This window comes from Montipora capricornis, chromosome 2 (assembly GCF_036669925.1).
Source record: "Montipora capricornis isolate CH-2021 chromosome 2, ASM3666992v2, whole genome shotgun sequence".
NCBI lineage: Eukaryota > Metazoa > Cnidaria > Anthozoa > Scleractinia > Acroporidae > Montipora > Montipora capricornis.
In genome coordinates, this window is record NC_090884.1 from 60,677,761 (window position 1) to 60,701,915 (window position 24,155).

General features: G+C 38.6%; 2 protein-coding genes across 4 annotated transcripts; one reads left to right on the forward strand and one right to left on the reverse strand.

Moving 5' to 3' along the window:
* The first annotated feature begins 326 nt into the window (after window positions 1-326).
* On the forward strand, window positions 327-2,221 carry LOC138038166 (substance-P receptor-like). 2 transcript variants are annotated; one of them, XM_068883989.1, is made up of 2 exons: window positions 327-645; window positions 825-2,221. In XM_068883989.1, the coding sequence occupies exon 2, from the start codon at window positions 898-900 to the stop codon at window positions 1,975-1,977; it is 1,080 nt and encodes a 359-aa protein (XP_068740090.1). In that variant the 5' UTR covers window positions 327-645; window positions 825-897; the 3' UTR covers window positions 1,978-2,221. The 2 variants fall into 2 exon arrangements, with proteins under 2 accessions (XP_068740090.1, XP_068740091.1); XM_068883990.1 differs by having other exon boundaries at window positions 829-2,221.
* A 5,811-nt stretch (window positions 2,222-8,032) lies between these two features.
* Window positions 8,033-22,457, reverse strand: LOC138038167 (transient-receptor-potential-like protein). 2 transcript variants are annotated; one of them, XR_011130203.1, is made up of 7 exons: window positions 22,242-22,457; window positions 21,433-21,730; window positions 17,531-18,025; window positions 15,640-15,838; window positions 11,571-11,735; window positions 10,106-10,156; window positions 8,033-9,541 (listed from the first exon to the last, which is right to left on the reverse strand). XR_011130203.1 is itself a non-coding variant. In XM_068883991.1 (7 exons), exons 3-7 carry the CDS (start codon window positions 17,683-17,685, stop codon window positions 9,425-9,427), a joined length of 687 nt encoding a protein of 228 aa, XP_068740092.1. In that variant the 5' UTR covers window positions 17,686-18,025; window positions 21,433-21,730; window positions 22,242-22,450; the 3' UTR covers window positions 8,033-9,424. The 2 variants fall into 2 exon arrangements, 1 of the variants encoding a protein (XP_068740092.1); XM_068883991.1 differs by having other exon boundaries at window positions 22,242-22,450.
* Window positions 22,458-24,155: the final 1,698 nt, after the last annotated feature.

Sequence of the window (24,155 nt, forward strand, 5' to 3'; positions counted from 1 at the left end):
AGAACTTTTCACAGTTTTAAGGTAATCGAATACGTCTAATCGAACTAACTCCTACAAGGGATACGAATAGTATCTCCCCAACAGAATATGAGACTGTTTTATTTCTACGTAAAAAAAGTAACAATAGTCAACTCGTGTTTTCTGTCATGCCCTCTACGTGAACATATCCTTAATTAGGGCTTGGTTTTGTTTCCCGTCCAATTGGATGGCGCGTCATATATATTACGATTAATTCGTCTGACACCGTACTGAGTCCAAGAACAAACAGGTTGTTAAAGAGAATTTCCATTCGGCGTGATTTTCGTCTTGCACAAATCATACCTTTCTTGCGATAGGTGACTTGCAACAAATCTTTAGGGACATACAGAATGATGGTTCAGAAAGCAAAAATGATTATGACACACAAGAGGATCATCACGTACACTACACCAGACCATCAATATTCACAAACTCATCATTGTCACTTTTTAATGCTAATTCCATTGCTTTAATTAAACTCGATTTGGCTTCGATTCCGAAATACATGTAATGATTTTAATGACCTTAAAAATACTGGCCTCTCATTTCAGGAAATTGGACGAGGCTTACCCGTCTAGTAACCCCAACCCAGATGGCACCTCAGAGTGTGGAATTCGAGATACCGAGGTAATTACTGTCCAATTTCGGTCGTCCAGAGTCTTTTTTTTAATTTCCTTTTTCCAAAGTAAACAAATATTGAATTGAAAGCGTCGTCTTTGCACCTGCACTTGATATTGGGCATTTTGAAAAACAGGCCTGATTGGTATATTAATTCGTTTTTTTTAATGTCAATTCTTCGTAAAAAGCCAGAAATTTGCCTCGTTCCGCGAGACGCAGCGAAACTCGCCATCTGTTATAAAAGGATAAAAAGAGCCGAGAATGAACATTAACACGTCGTTCTCTCGGCCAGAAGCTATCGCAATTTCGGGACAAGATGTGATGTTCGCTGTTTTGTACTCAGGGATCATTCTTCCAGGTATTCTTGGTAATTGCATCATCATTACAATCGTGAGGAAAACACCATCAATGCACACTACGACCAACTATCTCTTGATGAACTTGGCTGTTGCTGATTTAGTGACTCTCTTACTCTGTCCTGGATTATATGACTTTGCTCTCACATCGGTTCGTCTTCAGGGATTCTCAGGAGACTTGATCTGCAAGCTGTTTGCTGGAAATGCTATTGTACCAATCTCCATCAACGCAGCAGTTCTCACGGTTTGCACAATTGCAGTGGAAAGATATTTGGCACTTGTTAAACCTTTTCATACCACATTACGGATGTCTAAAGAATCTGTTGCACATGTCATAGTGTTCCTTTGGATCTTGGCTGTGTTATCTTGCATCCCAGATATTAAAGCCAACACTTTCAACCTTTCATCTTTGAAGTACCCTTGTAAGCGTCCTTGGAGCTTGGATGAGTATATCTATAACAAGCCCTTCATTATCTTTACTAGCGTTTGTTTTGGCTTTATTAGCTGTCTCATAATATTTTTTTGTAACTTTGAAATTGTCCGTGGATTGTTCTTTACGGGAACAATTTGCTCACAATCCACAAGGACGTATGCTGAAAGACAGGCCAAGAAACAACTGGCTCGCCTTCTAATCTGGCTTGCGCTTTTTTTCGCCATCTGCTCGCTTCCATTTTCAATTTTCTTTATTTTTCTTGTATTCTCCGATACGAAAACTGTTCGAGACAACTATGACACTCTGTATTTGTGCCATAGAACAAGCCGATTTTTGCTATTCGCAAACTCTTTTTGCAACCCTGTTCTGTACGCTTTGCAAAGCTCTAATTATCGAGAGGGTTTCAAGGTTCTTTTTAACGAGAAAGTGAATTGTTGCAAGCTTTTCCGAAATAATTCTGTATCAAATGATATTAACACGACTCCAAATGCAGTCACTCCTGACTGTACTAATGGTGATCATGCGCTGAGCAATGTCGAAACAACACGTTAATAACAAAATTATGTTTCAGTATAGTTTGCAATTTAGACCGGATGTAGGGTCTTATCATTTTACTCGAAACTAATGGACTTCTTAAGAAGCTCATTCTTTCAAATTTTAAACCAAAGGTCCGAACGTGTATAATTAGAGTTCAAAATCGAACTTTCGATACACAAAATTACGATTCTAACTTAAATTATATCAATTTCCAATCTTCGATTTAAGACCAACCACATTAAACCAGGCAGACTAAAAACACATTTCCATTACTTCGTGATATTAAATGTAATTTACCCAAGGGCATCCTATTTCTTAAAATCAAAAAATGACACTTTGAGGTCGGAAAGGATGTTGATCTCCTTAAGAAAACGTGCCTCTATGTACATAAAAAGTAAGAGAGAAAATTAAAATTTGATCTGTAGATTAATTATGAGCTGACGTTTGAAAGCTTGATAACACTGTCGTAAAAAAGGGGTAATAGCAGACGCATTCTAATTTTCAGGTTGAAATGGATAAAACGTTAATACTAAAAGGGCAATTTCACGCTTAATATCATGGGTGACAAATTACTCCTTAATTTAGGCGCTAAATTTCAGTGTTAATTTATAATTTCACATGTGAAATTACACAATTGCCATGGTAACATCTCTTGTATCTCGATCAGAGCCAAGATGGCGTCTAGATTTAAGACAGTGACCATTGAAGAAGTTACGAAATTAAAAGAAGCGGCAGAAAATTTAAACACGTGAAAGAGCACAATTAACTGGGTGAGAGTTTTTGAGAAGTGGTGTGACGAAAATAGCCTTGAGAAAAACCTGGAGATGATTCTTCGCGAGCAGTTGGATAAAGTACTCGAGCGATTTTACAATTACGGTTGTGAGCGTAATTTGTCACCCACGACATTAAAAGGTAATCAAATGGTTTTCTCGTGAAATTAGGAAATAATTTCACTTGCGTTTTGTCAAAATTCTGATAATTTCCCTCGCCTAAAGGCTCGGGAAATTATCAGAATTTTGACAAAACGCAAGTGAAATTATTTCCTAATTTCACTCGTCGCCATTTGATTACACATACTAATTAGCTGTTTTTCGGTCAAAACTGAGTCAAAATCTAAATAAAAGTACTTTAGTTTACACGTACAACATCCTGACAACCCACTTACAAGATATGAAATGTATTCATGGCACAAAGAGCTATTCATATTTCATTTTTGAAGACATTGTCTCCATAATTTGATTCCACTTTGTTGTTTTGTGGAGCGTGGCAAAGAAATTTCCCTCTTTTCTCAAATAATTTTCTTCCCTTCTGGTGTTGTCGTAGCCGTTGTCGTTGCTTTAACTCCCACATGGTGAATCCCCTTAGTGACCGAATGAAAGGCATTAAATATCAATTTTGCCAAAAGCCGTTTGACAGGAAAAATAGAGAGTTTTAGCACCGTCGGCGAGTACGACTACGAGTACGAGATCTGGAAGCAAGTTCTAAGGAGCATGTGCGAAGTCTCGAATATCGTGCGGCGAACTCATAGTACGACGAGTTTGAAGTGAAAAGTCGGTGGTGGGAAAACGAGTTGGACCGCCGGACCTTAAAGGTTTTAAATGCGCTTCAGAAAATTGATACATACATTAACATACATATATATTCATCGAAGTTTAGTGGTGAAAATAGCATATGGGCTCGGATTATTGGCACCGTTATAACTGCTTTTCAGAACTGCAGCACGTTCACGCTCGTTATGAAGTAAACAAACGAGGGAAGGAAAATATTCAATTTTTTTACGACAGCTGATTTTTTCAGCAGAAAGTCGATAAACTAATTATTAGCGGTTTGCTTTTATTTGCTTTTGCTTTGGTAGGCGCAGCTTTACTCACAAAAAAAAAAAACAAATAAAAAATTGAAAAACCGACTTCTGATCGAAATTCGTTCATGTGTAAGCTAAGCTTACTTCATCAGCGAGCTTTGAAAAAGTGTTCGCAATTTGTTTCACGTACCAATGTTTGGCAAATTTAAACAAATCTTCTCCTTATTCCCGCTAAGGAAACTCCTAATATGGGCAGTAAACTTTTCGATTGCCCAATCACATTACTGCAATTCAAATGACGTTAAAGCAAAACTTTCCAGAAAGGTCCATGGAGAGGTGACGTTGTTTGAGTCCGTGTTCGCTAAGCCAATGAAAATTCGCGCTCGTTTGTTTGAAAGTCGCGCTATCTTCGTCGTCAACTATACTTACTGGCATTAAATTCAGCCGCCGAGTTGGATTGCACCAAAAAACACTTTATTAATATTCTGATATCGAGGCCAAAATATACATTATCGTAGAAATTTTGAGTTCAGTTCGACTTATGCATGAGAAATCCGAGTTTGTCCCAGACAAGTAAGTAACTAACTAACTAACTAAGTCTTGGTTTATTAAACGAGGGTAGCATGAAATAGAATATTAATAGTAATAAAATAGTGACCCTCATTTCAAGTTAATAAATAAATAAAAATAAGACTAATCATGTTCCAAAGAGAATTTTTAAGTGTCTTGAGAGTTTCTGCTTTTCTTATTTGAAGAGGTAGCTTATTCCATTCCTGGCTAGTTTAGCATTCTTAAAGAAAGGAATCCATTTTAGTTTGTTGAATAACTGAACAGGGGGCGCATGACTACCAGCACCGTGGATGATTCTTGCTGCTCTCTTTTGTAGCTTTAAACACGATCTAGACAATGTTTATCACAGTTTGACCAGATAATAGTTACGTAATCTTTTACTGGTTTATTAATAGCATTATAAAAGAGAAATATACCCGGTATGCTTCATTTCCAGGCAATGTCTAATAATTTTTAGACACACTCGATCTTCACACATTCTATCCGTCAGGGGCAGACGAACCGATAGAACGCGTAGGTCGATCCAGATACAGTTCGTCGAACTTAATTAATTGAGTCAAACATCAGACTTATCATGAACCTAAGGACGGTGCCTACTATTGTTATTGCGCATACGTTCTGCGTATTTCGAGATACTTGGGTTTCCTATCAGTGATGCTTACTGGTACAGGGAAATTTTTGCGCGGTTTAAAACTATCTAGAGAAATTAGATCTTAATAAGTACTCTTAGTATCCAAAAAAAAAAATTGGGGGTAACCCTGCATTTTTCAGAGATAATTAAGCTTCAATTTGAGAAAGAACGCCATACATTGCTTTGTATTTTAAAGCTTTTTACAAATATTATTCATAAATTATATTTTAAAAATGATTGGATACCACCAATTTTCTTTTTGGATTTCAATAAAATTTGTTAAGATCTACATTTCCTGCATAATTACACACCGGGGCAAAAATATATTTAATTAGTAGGCTCCGCCCTTAATTCGCTCTATTTTGTGCGTCTCAAGTTAAGTTCGACGTTTGGCACGGACCTTAAAGTTCCAAATAGCGAGTTTAAGCAAGGACAGCGGCAACATCAACGAAATCTACACTCTTGATTATTCCATCTTGTTCATGTTGTACAATACAGGCAAACTATCACATAAGTCAAGTGGATTGGTACGAGCGGTTTTAAACTAAAGGAAGAAAATGGACGCTTCATTGTTGTGTGCTTGTGTTTTCGTCAAAACCAGAAATTGGATGATTCCACGTCGTTGTTTTGTGGAGTACGACAAGGAAATCCCGCGGCACTCAGCGAAAAAAAGAATAAAAAGCAAGGGGACACACGCTAACTCCAACCCGGTGTGGCCAACACATTACGGATACGCACAACCATTTCACCCGGTCAATTAGCAGCCATGAACAGCTGTTCCGGCCTTGCTGGGCCTCAGATGTCCAGGGCTGCTAATTGACCAGGTGAAATGGTTGTACGCATGTGTGATGTGTTGGTCACACCGGTTGGTGTTAGCGTGTGTCACATTGCTTTATGTTTTTTTTACTAAACGAAACGCGTAATCTACCCTCTTTTAACCGATTATATTCTTCGTTGTCATTTCCGTAGCCATCGTTGTTGCTTAAAATCCATTGATCAAACAAAGTAGTGGCCGGATAAGACACTGAATGTTAATTTTGATATCTGATTTAAAACAAATGGTTTGAACTCAAGATTCATATCAAAATATCGATATCCAAAAAATTTGGTTTTATCAACGGAGTTGATAATGTAATTTGGCCACCGTACAGAGATTCTAAAAGCTGAAGTTTCGAGCGTTAGCCCTTCGTCAGAGCGAATCGTCCAGCTGTGAGTAGTCTTGAGAAACAACTGCAGGTGGTGACATTAGCGCAGCATGCAGCTCAAGCGAAGACGTCGTCGACGAGAAAGAGAGCGGAAAAAAAGAAAGTACTTTTTATCAGCAAAAGCAAATTCTCTGCACGCCCCACAAGAGCGTTTTATATTCTGGTACATTTCTTTGCCGTTCTCGTCCTGACAACGACGTAAAATTAACAAATTTGAAGGTGGAGGAGCACCCGACGACAAATTCTCAATTTTGTTTCTCCAAACCTCCACACGCTACGTCTTGAAGTCACTGTTCTGACAAATAATATAATACAGTTGATAGTTTTCGTAGTTTATCAAATGCGTATGCCCAAACATCAAGTATTAGCTTCCGCGCAAGGACGTATCATATTGCTGGCAAAGTGACTACACTCGGCAATATATATTGGGATAACATCTCTAACATCCTGGGCTTCGGAAAGAGATCTGTCACACATGCTTCAAGGGATCACCATTTTTTTCCCTCACTGCCCATCGAGGGTAGGCCTTTATCGATTGTGCTAGCATAATTTTTCGCATATCTTGATGAAACTAGCATAATTTTTGCTAATTGCTTAAAGTAGCACTGCTAGCATAATCCGTATGTATTGATAAGCCTGAGAATATTCTTGTTCAATGTTTTAGCCCCATTCGCGGTTTACTAACAGAGGGAGGGTCTCCCTAGGAGGACAGCAGTCTGTGTATGGTGTTGGTCCCAGTACCTCTCATTTTCAAGTTTGCACAATGGCGTCAACCACACCGCCCGATAACTTGCAACTCTCTGGGAAAAACGAGAGTCCAGAAGCAGCAAACATAACCAGAGACCGTTGCCTTTAGTTAAGACAACGACAGCGAAACACCATAGAAGAGGAGCTTGCGACACCAACAAAGTGCCATAGCGTGATGCTACAGTATAAAAAGCGCTGATAAGTACAGCATTTGGGTAGTTGCATCTTGCATGAAAATAGTAGATAAAATATGTGCGTGACAAACATACTCTCCCAGACATAAAGAGATATATGATTGCTAACATGAATTGTTCCATTAATAAAGAATATGATATATTTTTTTGGACTTATTTCGCTTATTTTGCAAAAAGAATAAATTTGAGAACAAGTGGCATAATTTGGAAAAACGAGCATAATTTGACCCTAATCTTGGAAAAAAAAGGGGCAATGCTAGTAGCATTATATGCTACTTTTACTAGCACAATCTATAAAAGCCTAATCGAGAGGTAGACTACTAACTGATACTTTGAAAGCGCAGTGTCGTTTAAAGTGATCCGCGGGTCGAAATTTCGGGATGCATGGTAATGGTAAGTCCGTTTTGGGTTTTTCGTGAAATCGCGACCCCCGTCGCTTGCTCGTTTGCTTGCCCAAGTGAAGTCGACTTGCCAAGTATTTGTACGAGGCTCTGGCAACTCGTTCAGTGGTACTGCTATTGGTTCCACTTTTTTGTTAGCGCGGGCGCCTTTCCATTCGATCAAAAATTTGGAAAAAAACGGGGAATGAAACGATTGGAACGGAAATATTCCGCAAAAAAATTGGACATTTGGGTTTAGGTACTTCGTGAAGTGGTCCTGAAGTTCGGGACCTAGCACTCTTGCCTTGCCAGCCGAGCGCCAAACCATTTTTATCAATTAAAGTTTAATCACACTTTTAGTAAAACTACAAATTCGTGGACAAAATTCTGGGCCAAAAAACCCAGTGCTTGTCGAGATCGCTAAGCTTCAAAAAGCCATATAAATACAAAATATCTTTCAGTTTCATCCCGGAAGCAGCGAAAGAAAAATCCGGGCATGCGCACTGACTAGGCAAATGTAACATAGATGGTGGCCACTAAAATGGAAATTTTAAGGGGCTGTGTTACGGCATTGCGCTCCTACTCCGACGCTACTATGCATCTAAACGTTAACCAAAAAATTGCTTTTAACAACACAACTCAAGGCTCCGTGATAAAAAAGTCTTTTTTGGCACATACATAATTTAAGTTATGAACAACAGAGAAACTTTGAAAAAAACTATTGGGCTGAACAGTTTCCAAAACCCAAATTACAATCCATTGTATTCTTTATTTCCGTCTTCAATGTTGGCCATCCCTGTTTCCATTTGTACTTGCTGCTTTACTAAAACCTTCCTTGGATGTTTTCATTAGCTATTTTTACGTTTCACTTGATTTGGTTGCCAGTTCACTAAACTTTCGCTAAATTTCGTAACACAGCTCATTTGATATTTCCTCTCTAATTTTTAAGGGAAAAAAATTGCACTTCCCGGCTTTTTTCGATACTAAGGCTGTGTTCGATTGACCCTATTCCGGAAGAAGAATACGTGAACGATGATTGTAAACGGTATGTTTGTCGTTTTGAAGCAACAAGGATGATAAAGATATGTTTAAAGTAGCATTTTAGCAGATGTTTGAGAATTTTAAAGTGATTCTCCGTAAAAACGAAGGATTTCTAACTTCTATTCCATGTATTTCTATTCCGGAATATGGTCACTTGAACGGCTTCCAATCCATTTTTCTCAGTCTTTTGTTCCATTATGTACAAAGACACTACCAATCCAAAAGTTAATAATTTAAAGTATACAAAAAGCATTGTTGTGAGCACAGCACACACATTTTTCAATTTGTCGAATTTAAGTGAACAACGTAAGCTGACAATTTCCTCGCTCAAATTTACATTCGTGCCCGGACTAAAACTAGCAATATTGATTCCAATAATAACATTAGATGACAGCAATAAAACAGGGGACTACAAACTACATGAAACAAATGCTCACTTTTGCTATCGTCCAAAATGAGTCACATTAGAGACTAAATTGGACAGACAGCGAACATGACCTGCGGCAGAAGCACATGACTTTGAGCGAACAAGTGTTTTCACATGACGTCACGGCGGCCATGTTGGTGTCCCTAAACAAAGGAACGGCGGCCATGTTGGTTAAGAAACGGCCAAAGGCTTGCACAGTATTTTGTAGCACATTACTAACGATAGAATGGGGGATAAGGGGTACCAATAGACTTTACTGGTGAGTGTAAATCCCAAAAGTTATTTCCAAGATTGTAGGTAATTAAAACAATACGCATGCAAATGTCACTAAAATACAAAAAGCGAAAAAGATGATATTTCGTTTTCCTTGACACTTCTCGACTTTCTTTCTCACACCACCCCGTACTGTTCAGCGAAACCATGGCTTCACTGCTGATCACATGTCCTTGAAGACTTTGGCCGCGCATTAAAGGGAATTCTGATCACCGTCCTTTCGATCTGATTCATGTAACTTAGTTCCATTCTTTTTCTTCCTTTCCTGTTTTAAGTACCGCAAAACAAGTTGTCGAATAACCTCTCGTCTCTTGAAAGAAAACAACCAAACAAATAAGTTAAACAGTGATGATAGAATGACCAAAAAAAGCACATTTTAGAGGTAATTAATTTTCATTTTATTCGGCCTTCCGTAGCACGTTCGTAGACAATCTTGTTGTTTTAACATTGAGAAAATACATCGACAAAAGCTCTACTAATTTTACAATGTGCAAAACCCGGGAGTTAATTGTCCTGCATGCTCTTTCCGATCATGGTAAAGAGGTCATGGGTTCGAATCCCGTTAAGCTACGGGAATTTTTCAGATACCTATGCGATACAATTGCTTAAATTGTCCAGCTACGTGCGAGGATCACTTCTCCCTTCCATCGCAAAGAATACTGTTCCTGTTCTAAATAATTCGCATTCATTCCAGAAATGCGCTATTTTGCCTCAACAACTGATAGAAACTTCAGCGTGGGTTGACCCAATAGATAGGCCAGATCACTAAGACTACGGGTGCTTCTCTTGACTTGTTTTAAGCTCCGCTCAGGGTCGTGTATCCCTCGATAAAATGATGAGTCAAATTATTGCAACAGTAACTTCAGTTGTTTACCTTTCCCTCACTTGTCTTGATGGTCTTCTGTCGGTGCATCGTTCTCTGAATCTACAGAAGATCACCACGGAGGTAACAAATAAATAATGACTTTGTGGAACTCGTAACCCTTTAATTAAACACACATTCAAATCATAAGAGAACTAGATGATCGCTGAAAAGACAATGCTTCTAATGCCATATTCCCAGCCTTACAGATGTGTTCTCTAATGGGATGGCGAAGTGGTGAGAGCACTCGCCTCCCGCCGATCGGTCAGCTTTTTGGCTCTCTTGGTTTGCTGGTTTTTCTCGAGGTACTCCGGTTTTTCCCTTTCCTCAAAAATCAACCTACGATTTGATGTGAGTACATTTGAATTGATTTGACTTTTGTGTACAGCGTCCACAATTAAGCCCTGGCCAAACTTTGCTCGATCCAAGCAATGTTGGATGGTATTTTGCCACAACTACAACATTTACATCCTACAATATTGCATGTGAGATCCAACTGCCCAAGCGTTAAATACAGTTGACACTTACTTTTGACTTGAATGAAGTTCGTTATTATTATTAGAAAGATACTGAGCCTTGTCATATTGTAATCACTTGGCTCAGGACACAGATTTCGTTTGAACTCTTAAGATCGGTACATGCATGCGTTAGAGGTTCGCGAACGCCGTTTCGTAGCAAGATAGAGCAATCATTAGACTGTAAAATAAATGTAGCTAGTGCGGATATTTGAGATACACGGTCTATATGTTTTTATACTCGGGGCGTTTTATGGACACTGGTTTAGCCGTCATTAGTATAATTCGATTGTATGATTTTAATATCTCTGCATCATGGAATTCGTAATTTTATAGAATTGTGAATTTTTATTATCAATCATCTCAATTTCTTTTAATGTAAGTAGGTGAAATAAATAAAGTTTTATTATTATTATTATTATTATTATTATTATTATTATTATTATTATTATTATTATTATTATTATGCCTAGACCACAGGAACACAATAGGCACAAACATAATGCAAGGTTTGCCAAAAGCATTTCCCTGGAGAAAGCGGGCTTCCCTTCAAGGCTCCGAGGACAAAAACTGACACAAATCCTTATTCTATTCATAGTATTCATTGACATGAGCTGCGCCATTGATAATTAAATCCATAAAAGATTTCAAGGAAGGTTGATAGGTTTCGTTCGTTTCGCTAGAGCCTCGAGGCCATGTTTTTATCTCAAGCTGAATTTATTTTGCATGAAAAATGGAATGTTTGTATGTATGCTGAAAACACTAAAGGGACAGTGGAGGTAGCCTGGCCGATGGGAAAGGGCTTCCAGTGCCCGGGTTATCCTGGTACAAATTATTTTTAGAGTGTCATGTTTATAGCAAGCCCTTTATAGGCCTCGCCCGGCCTACCCAACCTCTCCCTCAGGACGGTCGTTAGTTTAGTATTACTGTTTTAGTTAAGTCGTATTGATTTGTTCACTGACCTTGAACAGCCCAGGAAAGCAGGCTGATGCAAGATGCTTGACAACCCAACTCACTGGAAGGAATACGTATAAAACATTGATCGGAGGAGGAAGAACCCCTCTTTTGTGAATCCAGTGAAGCCACATCTTTGCCCTAACGCACTTCCACGAAGTGTCTAATTTTTCCTGTGATTCAATGAAAAAGGGAAAATAAAAGAGACCAAAATTAAGTCATTAACGATGCCAAAGAGGCATGAGCATCTAAGCATCTTGAATTTAAGTTTAGGTCAAAGTTCTCCCTAATGATTTCGGTTCTTAACCTTCGCGTTAGTGTCCTTATTTGAAAAACGTAGGGCACTTCCCAGCATCCTGCAGACGAGTGGTGCATTCCTTAACCATAAGCAATCACGCTGACCCGGCTTTCCGCCTTTAGAAAGGGTTCATTCGTATCGCAGGAGGGGCCGCCTACTTCGAATACGCTTCCCACCATCCAAATAATGAACGAGGGACAGAAGAAGACCAGTTTTTTTAACGAAGGATGTTTCCGATACGGCCCTCACAGGATTCAAAACCAGAATAAAAAGGCAATTTTCGAAATATCAAATATTCAGCTTGATAGTGAGGCAGTGAGGACAAAAACAATAAAAACACGTTGGAATGAATGTGAAAAATATTTGCATATCATCCTGTGTCTTTCTCCTCTAAACCTCACTTTCAAGCTGAATTTTAATGCAACGAAAAAGGCCCATTCAACCTCCTTATGACAACAAACAGAACAGAAATACTGTCAAATGAATGAAGGGGTACTTTCTAAAGAAACTGTGGTGCTGCGTCGGTGGGGAAGTAGTATACAAAAATTTAGTTTTATCAACGGAGTTGATAATGTAAATTGGCCACCGTACAGAGATTCTAAAGGCTGACGTTTCGAGCGTTAGCCCTTCGTCAAAGCGAATCGAGGGATTATGGGTTACGTGTAGTTTTTATAGTAGAGTAGGAGCTACGCTATTGGTGGTAACATGGCAACGTGAAAAATAGGAATATATTAGTTAAATGAAAAGCGTTCGTTAATACCGTGAGGATTAAGGGTGCCGATTTGAAAGATGAATTTTTGTTCCAGATTCTTGCGGCTTTCCGTCGTACCTAGATGTAGGGAAAGGCCGCAGATAGCCATGTGTTTTTTGGAGTGGTTAGGCAGCCTTGTCATTCTTCTCAACATCGCGAAGGTGTTCGCGGAATCGGTCACCTAGTCGTCTACCTGTCTCACCAATGTATAATTTATTGCATAACGTACAGGTTATGCAATAAATGACATTTGCGGAGGTACATGTGAAACGATCGGTGATCTTAACAGATCGCTTAGGTCCCGATATCTTGCTAGTGTTAACAATGAAAAGACAAGTTTTGCATCGTGAGCGCGCGCATTTGAAAGTGCCGGGTTGCTCGTTAGTTTTGAGCGCGCTTCTAACTAAAAAGTTGCCTACGTTTTTGTCGCGTTTGAATGAAATAAGTGGAGGTTGCGAAAAGATTCTATCAGTCTCGGGATCATTTTGGAGTAATTTAAATTACTAAGAATGATGCTTTTGACTGCGTGATTATGAGGATGGAAAGTAAGGGTGAATGGAATTCTGTCATTCTTATCCTTTTGTGACGTTTGTAGTGATGACTGTCGATCAAATTGTTGGGCGCGATGATGGCCCGTTTTGACCACAGAGACAGGATAGCCACGTTTTTCGAAGAACTGGCACATCTCCTCGAATGTGCTGGAAAAATCGGAGTCATCACTACATGGACGTCGAAGTCTAAGAAATTGAGAATAAGGAATGGAGTTCTTGACATGTGATGGATGTGACGATGAATACAACAAATAACTGTGTGAATCAGTAGGTTTGTAGTGCACACTAGTACATAGCACGTTGCCTCTAATAGAAACTTTGATATCTAGGAAAGCCAATGAAGTTTCCGAAATTTCCCAGGTATATTTAAGAGCCGGATGAAAAGAGTTGACGGAGGTTATAAATTGATCGAGTTCTTCTATGCTGGATGAAATAGCGCCGATGCAGTCGTCGATGTAGCGGCCGTAGAGTTCAGGTTTGAGGCCGTTTGGGGCCATTTTGGAGTAATTTTGAATTACTCCAAAATGATCCCGAGACTGATAGAATCTTTTCGCAACCTCCACTTATTTCATTCAAACGCGACAAAAACGTAGGCAACTTTTTAGTTAGAAGCGCGCTCAAAACTAACGAGCAACCCGGCACTTTCAAATGCGCGCGCTCACGATGCAAAACTTGTCTTTTCATTGTTAACACTAGCAAGATATCGGGACCTAAGCGATCTGTTAAGATCACCGATCGTTTCACATGTACCTCCGCAAATGTCATTTATTGCATAACCTGTACGTTATGCAATAAATTATACATTGGTGAGACAGGTAGACGACTAGGTGACCGATTCCGCGAACACCTTCGCGATGTTGAGAAGAATGACAAGGATGCATCTAAGCCAGCCGCTCGCCATTTTAATCTGCCTAACCACTCCAAAAAACACATGGCTATCTGCGGCCTTTCCCTACATCTAGGTACGACGGAAAGCCGCAAGAATCTGGAACAAAAATTCATCTTTCAAATCGGCGCCCTTAATCCTCACGGTATTAACGAACGCTTTTCATTTAACTAATATATTCCTATTTTTCACGTTGCCATGTTACCACCAATAGCGTAGCTCCTACTCTACTATAAAAACTACACGTAACCCATAATCCCTCGATTCGCTTTGACGAAGGGCTAACGCTCGAAATGTCAGCCTTTAGAATCTCTGTACGGTGGCCAATTTACATTATCAACTCCGTTGATAAAACCAAATTTTTGTATAGAAATCCTGTCACATTGGTAAAAGCCACTTCGCCATACCTAACTGCTGGAAGCCTACAGCATTGAGTATTCCCACTAGGCCACTTTCGATATATTAAAATTCGGCTTGAAAGAGAGGTTTAGAGAACAAAGACAAAGGAAAGTGGATGATATGCTAATATCTTTCACATGCATTGTTTCTATTGTTTTTGTCCTCTCTGCCTCACTATCAAGCTGAAAAATGGCCTATTGTTCCCTATCTTGGTATTAAACCCTCCCAGCAATTGCAAAAGGACGTAACTTCAGGGAACAGACGAGAACCAGTGTTTTACTGTTGGTCATGCACTCGGCAATATTGGACAAGGTTGTATTTGTCAGATCAAAAAGAGGTGCAAGGTTAAATAAAACAGTTATAGGATTTAAGTTCCCCTACAGTTATGGAAACTTAAAGGGGCTAGGTCACGCTATTTTAGATAAATTTGTTTTATTTTGTTAATTATGAGGTCTAAAAGTCAAATTGGCAGAGCAAGAGTCTTTCATTTGCAAAATCACGGGCACATAACAACTGAGAATTATTTTCCAGCTGTGTAAAAGACATTTTGATATAGACTGATATCAATTTGAAAAAAGTTGGGCCGACGTTTTTGAAATTTACTCAAATTCAATCCATTTCAATCCTCTCCACATTTGTCCATCCATGTCCCTTCTTGGCTTCCATGTGTATTGTTAGAGTTCTTCTATAGTTTTGAACAGTTATTTTGATATTTTAGTTAATTCTATGACCATTCGATCAGTGCTGAAATTGCCTAAAATTGCGTGACCTAGCCCCTTTAAATCCAAAATCTTTTAATTGTTCGAGCATCACTTGCAATACTGACACTTAGATTTATTGACTGAGACTGAGACTTATTTTTCGATGTTGATTCGGAAAAAATCCGAGTGCTTCTTCGCAAGAGTCGAACATGCCACATTCCGATTATTGGTTCGGATGCTCTAGCACTGAGTTATAGGTGAGTACCGCGTCTGTTGAAATCGAGCAAATCGTTCTAAAACTAATCGCACTCGGATGAAGAGAACAGTGGTATCAAAGTCCTCGCGTACCACTACAAAAAAAGCACTAAGGCAATTTCATGCAACAATGTTCGATCCATGGGCGCGAACTCGGTCTGCGTTTTTCTACAACAAATGCAACACTTTTGGACGGTAACTGCAAACACTTTGCCAAGGGTTTGGTTACGACTTACCGATATCCTAGTGTAAGATTCGTTCAGAATGGCAATCAACATATTAAGGGCCACAAGAACTGCTGCGATGTTGAACGCACCAAATATTATTACGCCCGCACTGGTCAAGATCTCAAAGCCCTTCTCTGGAACATGAAAGTAGTCTCTTTCAACTTCACCGAACAAAGCCCAGAATGTCACCGACATACTTTCTCCAAGGCTAAAAAAATTAACATGTGCTTTTAAAACGATGGAAGTTATCAGTCAATTGATTCTTAAAGCGGTCACCAGTCACACGCGTCTCTCAACCACTTGAGACCAAATTTGGGTGGACGTCAATAAATTCGCTTGGCGGCAGTCGAACATTTCATTGACGACCTCCCAAATTTAGTTCCGAAACAGGAAAAAACATGCACGTTGGTCATTCTAGAGGACTTTTCTTCCACTCGTTCTTAAATTCAAGTTTTGGCCCACAGACAAAAAGTTTATATTTAAATTGAAGGAAGATATTACAACATGTTAATTAGAAAAACAAAATTCGTTAGCTTTGAGCCATTGTAAGGTAATTTTGACATTTTAAAAAAGTGTGACGTCATAAGTGCCATCTAATTTTAGTAACATCCTTAAAAATTTGAAAATCAGTGTTGAAAAGATTACAGGCATTTTTGCTATACTGAAAGAATGTTTTTAAAGAAAACTCCATCTGAATCGGATAAAACGGCGCAAAGTTACGGAAAATCAGAGAATTCAAATTTCCCGCCTTAATGCCCATATATGGTCAAAATTGGGCTGTTTACACGCAAAGAACATTTAACATATTGGTACAGGAGTTATGCCTAAAATATATAAAATCAAATTTGTAGTTTTTTTGATTTAATATTTTTGGTGCTATGACGCGTTTTTCTCATTAAAACGTCATTATGACGTCACAATGACGTTTTTCGTGACGAAAAACGCGTCATAGCACCACAAATATAAAGTCACAAAAACTACAAATTTGATTTTATATATTTTAGGCTTAACTCCTGTACCAATATGTTAAATGTTCTTGGCGTGTAAATAGCCTAATTTTGACCATATATGGGCATTAAGGCGGGAAATTTGAATTCTTTGATTGCTTATAAATTAAAGCCGTTTTATCCGATTGAAATGGGGTTTTCACCGGTAATCATAAAATCTCATGCGAAACATTAATATGCACTTTTTATCATTTCTTTTCTAAAATGCAAAATCCATACCAAATTTAGACATCATTTGTGACGTCACAATAACAGACAGATCACACGAAAAGATGGCAATTGCAAGGTAACTCATCAAACTTTGTACCTGCCAAATTTGGTGAAATTCTATGGCTTCTTTTTCTTTATATGGCCTCAGACATCAATTTTTAGAGTCAGTGGAAAAAAAATCATAGCAAATGACCAACGTGACATGTCGTTGAGGGGCGAGTACGACTGGTAACTGCTGTAACATTGTGTAAAGATCTAATTTAATCTGGTCATGACGACCACAGTATCTGGAGAAAAATCCGCAGAGCCAGAAGGACTAAAACCAGTAATTTACCAAGGCTTCTCTTTCATGTCATAAAGGAATTACTATCACTAAAAAATGGGCATTGAACTCGCTTTGATGACTGCTGCGGAAGGTGTGTACGTTGAAAGGATTTTTCGCATGGAACATAACTCTTTATTCCAGCCCGTTAGAAATCCTCCACCTCTTCTTTACACAAATTCAAATATTCTACAGCAATCTAATAATGTAAATGTAAACGACAGATTCCAATGTTCTATCTGGAACGGGTGCCCGCATTTGTTACGTTATCTTTGTCATGAAGTGACCAGATGCCAGAAACTCCGTCTGTCTCCAAACTTGCCTTTTCTCTTTATAGTTTAATGTAATGAATAATACTTACTTGCCAACACGATGCTCGCTTGTTGCGTTTTCAACGTGCGATGAAAAGTAGCTTCTTCCCGCTAAGTACTGTGTGTGCAGCTTGGTGAAGCTCACAGCGAACGCCAAGAAAATGAAAAAGAAATACAAAGCGAACTTTCCCACATCATACATCATTTCTACGAAGGCGCCTAACAGTGGGCCAATGCTAGAACTGGCTTGCACGAATGACAGGTTGTTGAAAAGGCCAGCAGTATCCCAACAGCAAGAACACCTTCAGAGACTAACATGACGTCATGCAATTCATGATTTGAGTAATGCTCCGGTGCATTGTGGCCGTCTCTAGTCATCACTGCCCAAGCTGACCACCAAATGATGTAATGACTGACAAAGAATACAACCGTTGCTAATGCCATGCAGTTTGGAACATATGAAAAGAAACGCTTTCTTCTAAGTTGGAGCCAGTCTTTAATGACGTCCACTAATAGTCCAATGATGAACGATAAAACCAACCAGTCTGCAGAGAGGAATCGGCAATTTTCACGATGGCGTCATTTTACTACAACTACCAAAATTTGGTTTTTTTTCTTTTCTTATTTAATTTTTCTATTCCCAGTGGGGTAAAAGATAACAATAGCTCTAATTAGCGTAAGCTGAGCAAAACCTGAAGGATTCTGGTACCTGTATTCAAATGGCGTCATCATGCAAATGTCTTACTGAGAACATTTTGACTTTAAAGTGAGCACTTCTGAAAATTATTATTATTATTATTATTATTGTTGTTGTTGTTGTTGTTGTTATTATTATTATTATTATTATTATTATTATTGTTATTGTTATAAAACATGCTCTTTCTAAGAGAAAATGATCAACACAGTTAAAGTGCTACTACCATCAAAAAAACAATTGTTCTTTTTCTTTGGATCTCAAAACTATGTTAACTAAACACTAAGGCCCAGTTAAAACGTCGAACTTTCCATGTACTCAAATGTAAAGAACCCAATTTATTCAATAAGGTACATGAAAAGATCGACGTTTGAATCAATTAAGTTCGACCCATCTAATTTGAGTTGACCCAAGAATTAAGTTCGAGTTGTCTACATGAGCAAATCGACTGTGGAGCGACTTCGATTCAAACGTCGAACTTCTCATGTGCCGAATAAAATACATGCATTTGTATAATTTATTTTTGCGTCCCACAATTCCCTTCTTTCACGAAAGCATTGTACATCGTGATTAGAGATAAGTTCGACAAATGAATCAACCCTGTGAACTTTACTATTTGGGTCGACCCGAATAGGGATTTAAGCTAGGTACATGAAAAGTTCGATGTTTGAACTGGCCTAAGTGACCCAAGTTTTAAGTTCGGATTTTAATCAAAGGTATCCTGTGGTAAGCTCGAGGAGTAAGTAAGATACTGCGTCAGGGAGGTATATAGCGAATTATCAAGCCTATAGAGTGGTTACAAATGCAGTGTAATGCATTATATTGAACGTCTTTCATTGGTAGCCGAATTAGAGCATTCTTAACGACCATTTAACGAGTGCATGAATGCGCCTGCCGAACTTGAAACGATGAGAAATTGATTACAAATTTTCCATTGTTTACGCCTGAGAGCCTGATTCGCCAATCATCCCGATAGCTCTCCACGAGCTAAAAAGACACCTGTTTATTTTAACTGGAATTTTCTTATCTATTGTTCCGCCATTACTAACTTTAAAATCTTGAGAGAGCTAGGTCGAGGAGAAAATGACGTCAAAGACTCATTAGTTTAAGAATCCAATGCATGTGTATGCTGCTGAATTAAATCATAATTTATTGATCACCGGAAATAAATTTTAGTTAATCGACACCTCTTGTTTGAGCTTTGTCCTATGTCCAGTGATTTTCACGTGCAACCTCATGTGAGCTGAACTTACGATCTCTTCATCGTTTTTTTTTTTTTTTTGGCAAATCACATGGCAACACACTTTCAAAATATGATTATCACAGGGGCACTTTAAGCTGGTTGTCTTTTTTTTACTTTACTCACAGTGGATTGTATGTACTCATGCACTTTTTGAACATTCGAAACCACCTTTTCAGGCGCGGTCATTGATGTAGAAGGAGTTCCTTTTCAAGTAATGTCAAAAGTGTCGCAAAGAATACCTAAGTGCGGCTCTTCTTCCCTTCGCTTGGAGCAAGAGAGTATAGGAGAGAGAAAAACAAGAAGAGAGACCCTGGGAATGGAGAGCAAAGGAGTTATAAAGGTATCGAGTGCTCTGAAGTCTCTTAAGACTCTAAATAGGTCAAAATACTGCCTATCCCACTTATCATAATTATAAAAAATCACACTAAATGCTTTTAATTTTTATCAAGGTTAACGGTTATTTTTTGGTCAATTTCACGCTTTACAGTTAACATTTTTCGACGTTTCACGCCTCATGCCTAACCCCATTGAGACCTCAGTTGAAGGTTGATGGAAAATTGAGGAACTATTTCTGGGAAAGATGAAAGAATATAACGATTGCAACAGAAGAACAAGTATAACTAGAATAATAGCATGGGTAACAAATTACTCCCTATTATAATTAATTTTGGCACCAAATTCCATCGTTAATTTGTAATTTCACATGTGAAATTACAATGTTGCCATGGCAACTTTTCCTTCAGTGCCAAAATGGTGTCCAGCTTCGAAAAGTAAGGAGTAATTTGTCACCCATGATATTAACAACTAATCAAAAGGTATACTCGTCAAATTAGCGAATAATTTCACTTGCGTTTTGTCCAAAGTTAAATTATTTTCCTTATCATTCGATGTATTTTTCCATCCTTTTCATTGACCGAGAGCCCACCACGTGACCTGCAAATAACTGCCTATAAATAAGTGTTTTACTGCAAATAATATTCTGCTCATGCGCAATTGAAACCACGCTCTTGTGAGAAAATGGCAGATCGGTTCTACGAGTGTCAGAGAATGATTTGGCATGTTTAGTGAATCAAAAGAACAGTGAGAATACTAAGAAAGGAACAAAAGTTGCACTTAACGTATTTCGAGAGTATCTCAAGGAAAGAAAGGTAGACGAAGAGTCACTTGTGTCATCGACGCGAAGGACAAGTTGGCTAATGCAAGTGCACTGAGGAGATTTTATGGGTGAAGTCAGCAAAAAAAATGGCGAATTTTACACCAAAGCTTCATTTGTCTGTAGACGCTTGGAAAACTGTGAAATTCTTCAGCTTTGTTGATGCCTACATTTTGTTATTGAACGTTTGACTGTAAGTATAATTTGAAGTCTACAAATATAATTATGCCGAGAAGGAAACCAATTATTGATTTCTGCCATTACTCGACACCTGCAAGGCAGCGCACGCTTGTGGCTTCCCGAAAACAAAAACAAAAAAAAAATCGATGATCGAATGATAAAACAATCATTGAACTCGTCGCAAAATGTCGTGATTTTTCAGTGCCTCGCAAATCAGTTATTTGCCGCAGCCTGCGGCTCCGGCAGATGACTGATCTGCTCGTCACTGACAAATCGCGATATTTTGCTAAACCTCGCCTAATAATTGTCCATTGCCTAAAGGCTTAGGCAATTATTTGATTTTGGACAAAACGCGCGTGAAATTATTCTTTAATTTGAATCGTCACCATTTGATTACCCATACATATTAGGCAAACTAGGGCCACCCTTGGAGAAAAGACCTTTTGTGGTTTCGCACTTGTAGGGACTCTCTTAAAATTTGCCCAGGACCTCAATTTTTTAGTTATCGTTTCCCCCATTGCCGAGCAACGCATGAAACTTCTTATATTCATGCGGGGGATCCTAAGATGCCACTTGGGATTTCGGTCCACACTTTAGTTACGGCCTATTGGCCTAAACACTACTTAGGTAAACTTAAATAAAAAATAATAGCGAAAAAAAAGCGACTCTCCTTTCGACTTACCATTAAAGGCGTAGTGGCTGTAAACACTTGCCCACGATGTTATAATGAGTAAGAAGAGAAATAATTGGTAAAGTCCGCAATATATCAGAAATTTTACGCAGGGAGCGTGGAACATCTTGGCAATTTTATGATTGGGAAAACAGTGTTCAAAAACGAGCCAAATTAAGAACAAAACTGGAAACAAAACGGATGCCACTAGTATCAACAGAACTTGGTTCCAAGTACTCCTCTCCAGGAAAGAGACTCCCTTGTAAACTTCTGCATCCAACAACAACTGACAGTAAGGGTGGCTGACAAACTTTGCAAGGAAAATAAAAAAGCTGTGTTAATACCTACTCACTGAATAGTGAAGGCTTCTACGTGAGCTCTTCAGATTACAATACAAGACAAAACTGTTGAGACACTTGTTACTTCATATCCAACCAATCCTGTCCATAACTTCCTGTTACGCATCCCCCACTCAACCCACCCTAACCATAACACGCCCCCCTCCCCCCCCCCCCCCCCCCTTCATCAACACCCGACAATTTTTTGGATAGCTCGGTATTTCCTCTTCTCCATAAACAACATTGTCTTGGTTGAGGAAGAAGCATGGGGTATTGTTTGGCCTTTGTCTTATTTACTGTCCAAAAGAGCGAAAATTGAGAAAAAGGGCTTATTAAACGATTTTTGTCCAGGATTGTTGCTTTTAGACACTGACCGGTTTCGACTTTCCTTAAAAAAATGTAATCAGATGTCATTGTTAATGCAGCAATCATCCAAAGGTGTATTTGAAATTTCACGAACTACAGTAAAATAAGCAAACCAACCTTATCACTTTTGGTTGCTATGGCAAACTCTAGCATATTTAATTGACCTTTCAAGTCATCTTCTACGTTTGTTTCCATAATGCACTGTATCTCTTCCATGGAGCGGCATTCATTTAACAACGCCACAACAAATTCGTTACAATTATCTCTCAGCTCTTCGTATTCTTTACTGAACTGGTATTCTTGCTTTCCCATCTCACGTAGCGTTTGATTCATGGCGCATGCGCGACGGACAGGGTCGTCACCAAAGTCGACGTTTTGAAGAAAAGATGCTGCAATATACACAGGACTGGCCAAACCAAGGTATGAGTGCAAGAAGTGCAAAGCGGAAGCCAGCTTCCAGTTACCATTCCGTTGGATCCGTTGCAATGAGACTTGCTCGGTTCGCTGATGGTGAATCCATTATTTAACAAAAGCTTGACGATTTCAAAATTCTGTAACGACGCGGCCAGGATTAACGGGGTAACATGTTCTTCGTTAAGACTTTTTGACGAAGCTTGAGGTGTTTGGTTGTGATACCCGAGCAGCATTTCCACGATTTCTGCGTTACTGTCGCGTACGGCGTGCAGCAAAGCTACCTCTAAGTCGGCTCCGTTATATAATAGATCATTGATGACATCATTACGTACGGATTCCTCCGTTATTTCTCCTGCTAATTGTAATAACGTTTTACCAGAACTGCTAACTTGGTTAAGGTCTTCTGTAGAGGAAGACGAGATTAAAATTTTGAACTTTTCTAAATCTTGTTCCTTTATCGCATCGCGGAGTTCTCGTTCACGCTTCTTTTTTAGAGGACTAACATCCTCGCCCCCAATCGTCTGCAGCAGAATACTTGTTGCTTCCATTAGGCTGGGTTACCTGTGGTATAAAAAGTTGGCACTTAAAAATAGCAAACATACGTGCAAGGAATAAGTCCAGGGGAAGGTCATTTTACTCCTAGGAGAAGGTCTGGAGCAATGGACCTTATTCGCTTTTGTTTTCTTAATTCAGATCATATGACGATACTCAGGAGATTTGGTCCTTTGTTTTGTTCATTAAAAGAACATGAACTCTTTTTAATGAACAAAACAAAGGATCAAATCTCCTGAGTGTCATCACATGATCTGTATTGGGTAAACACAATGTACAAGGGAATGAGGTCTATTGAGGCAAGTCAATGGTCAAATTTACATCTTAACCTATCTTAGCCCTTCTGATTGGATTGATGTGGACCTGTACCTTTTTCGTAACCAAAAACCCTCACCCTTCAAAATTGCCCTACTGGCACCAAACCTTCCTACTACAACAACAACAACTTTATTACCCCTTTTTCCCAACAGAACAAATTACAATGAAGAAAATTAAATTATAAAAAGATTAATGGCTTTCTTAATAAATGTGAAAGCTAATGAAAGTAGGAAGCCAAATTTAAGTAAAAAAGACTAATTTGAAAGGCAGGTCGGACACACAAGTAGTACAACACACACAATAAACACAACTACAATACAATCGGCTACCTCAACTATTTACCTATCTATCTAAAACAATAACTTAAACTTAGTCCTTAATGCAGCAAGTAAACCATAAAGAAAGAAGGCACATTCTCATATTCAAAGAGAAAAATTATTTAGTAATGAAAACAGTACGGCGAAGCTTAAAACAAATAAAATAATCTTTCAATTACATGGCAAAATAAAATCAGTATTTAATATTTACTTAGCAGATGATCTTTAACATTTTCTTTAAATCTTATTAAAGAAACATGATTTCTCAAAATAAGATGCTTGAATGATTGTCATGGAAATGTGACGTCACAACTTTACAACTCTCTGCCAACAAATAATATTTGTGCTATTGGCAGTAGAACGGAGCTGAAGAAAATATAGAGAATTATAAGTTAACTGCTGTATGCTGACGTTATTGTCACGGAAAACA

Coding starts and splice junctions, on each gene's coding strand:
- LOC138038166 (XM_068883989.1), top strand. CDS start 898: ATGAACATTAACACGTCGTTCTCTCGGCCAGAAGCTATCGCAATTTCG.
- LOC138038167 (XM_068883991.1), bottom strand. CDS start 17,685: ATGATGTATGATGTGGGAAAGTTCGCTTTGTATTTCTTTTTCATTTTC. Junction 11,736..15,639: donor AATCTTACACTAGGATATCG/GTAAGTCGTAAC, acceptor ATTGAATCACAG/GAAAAATTAGACACTTCGTG. Junction 9,542..10,105: donor TCAAGACAAGTGAGGGAAAG/GTAAACAACTGA, acceptor TTTTCTTTCAAG/AGACGAGAGGTTATTCGACA.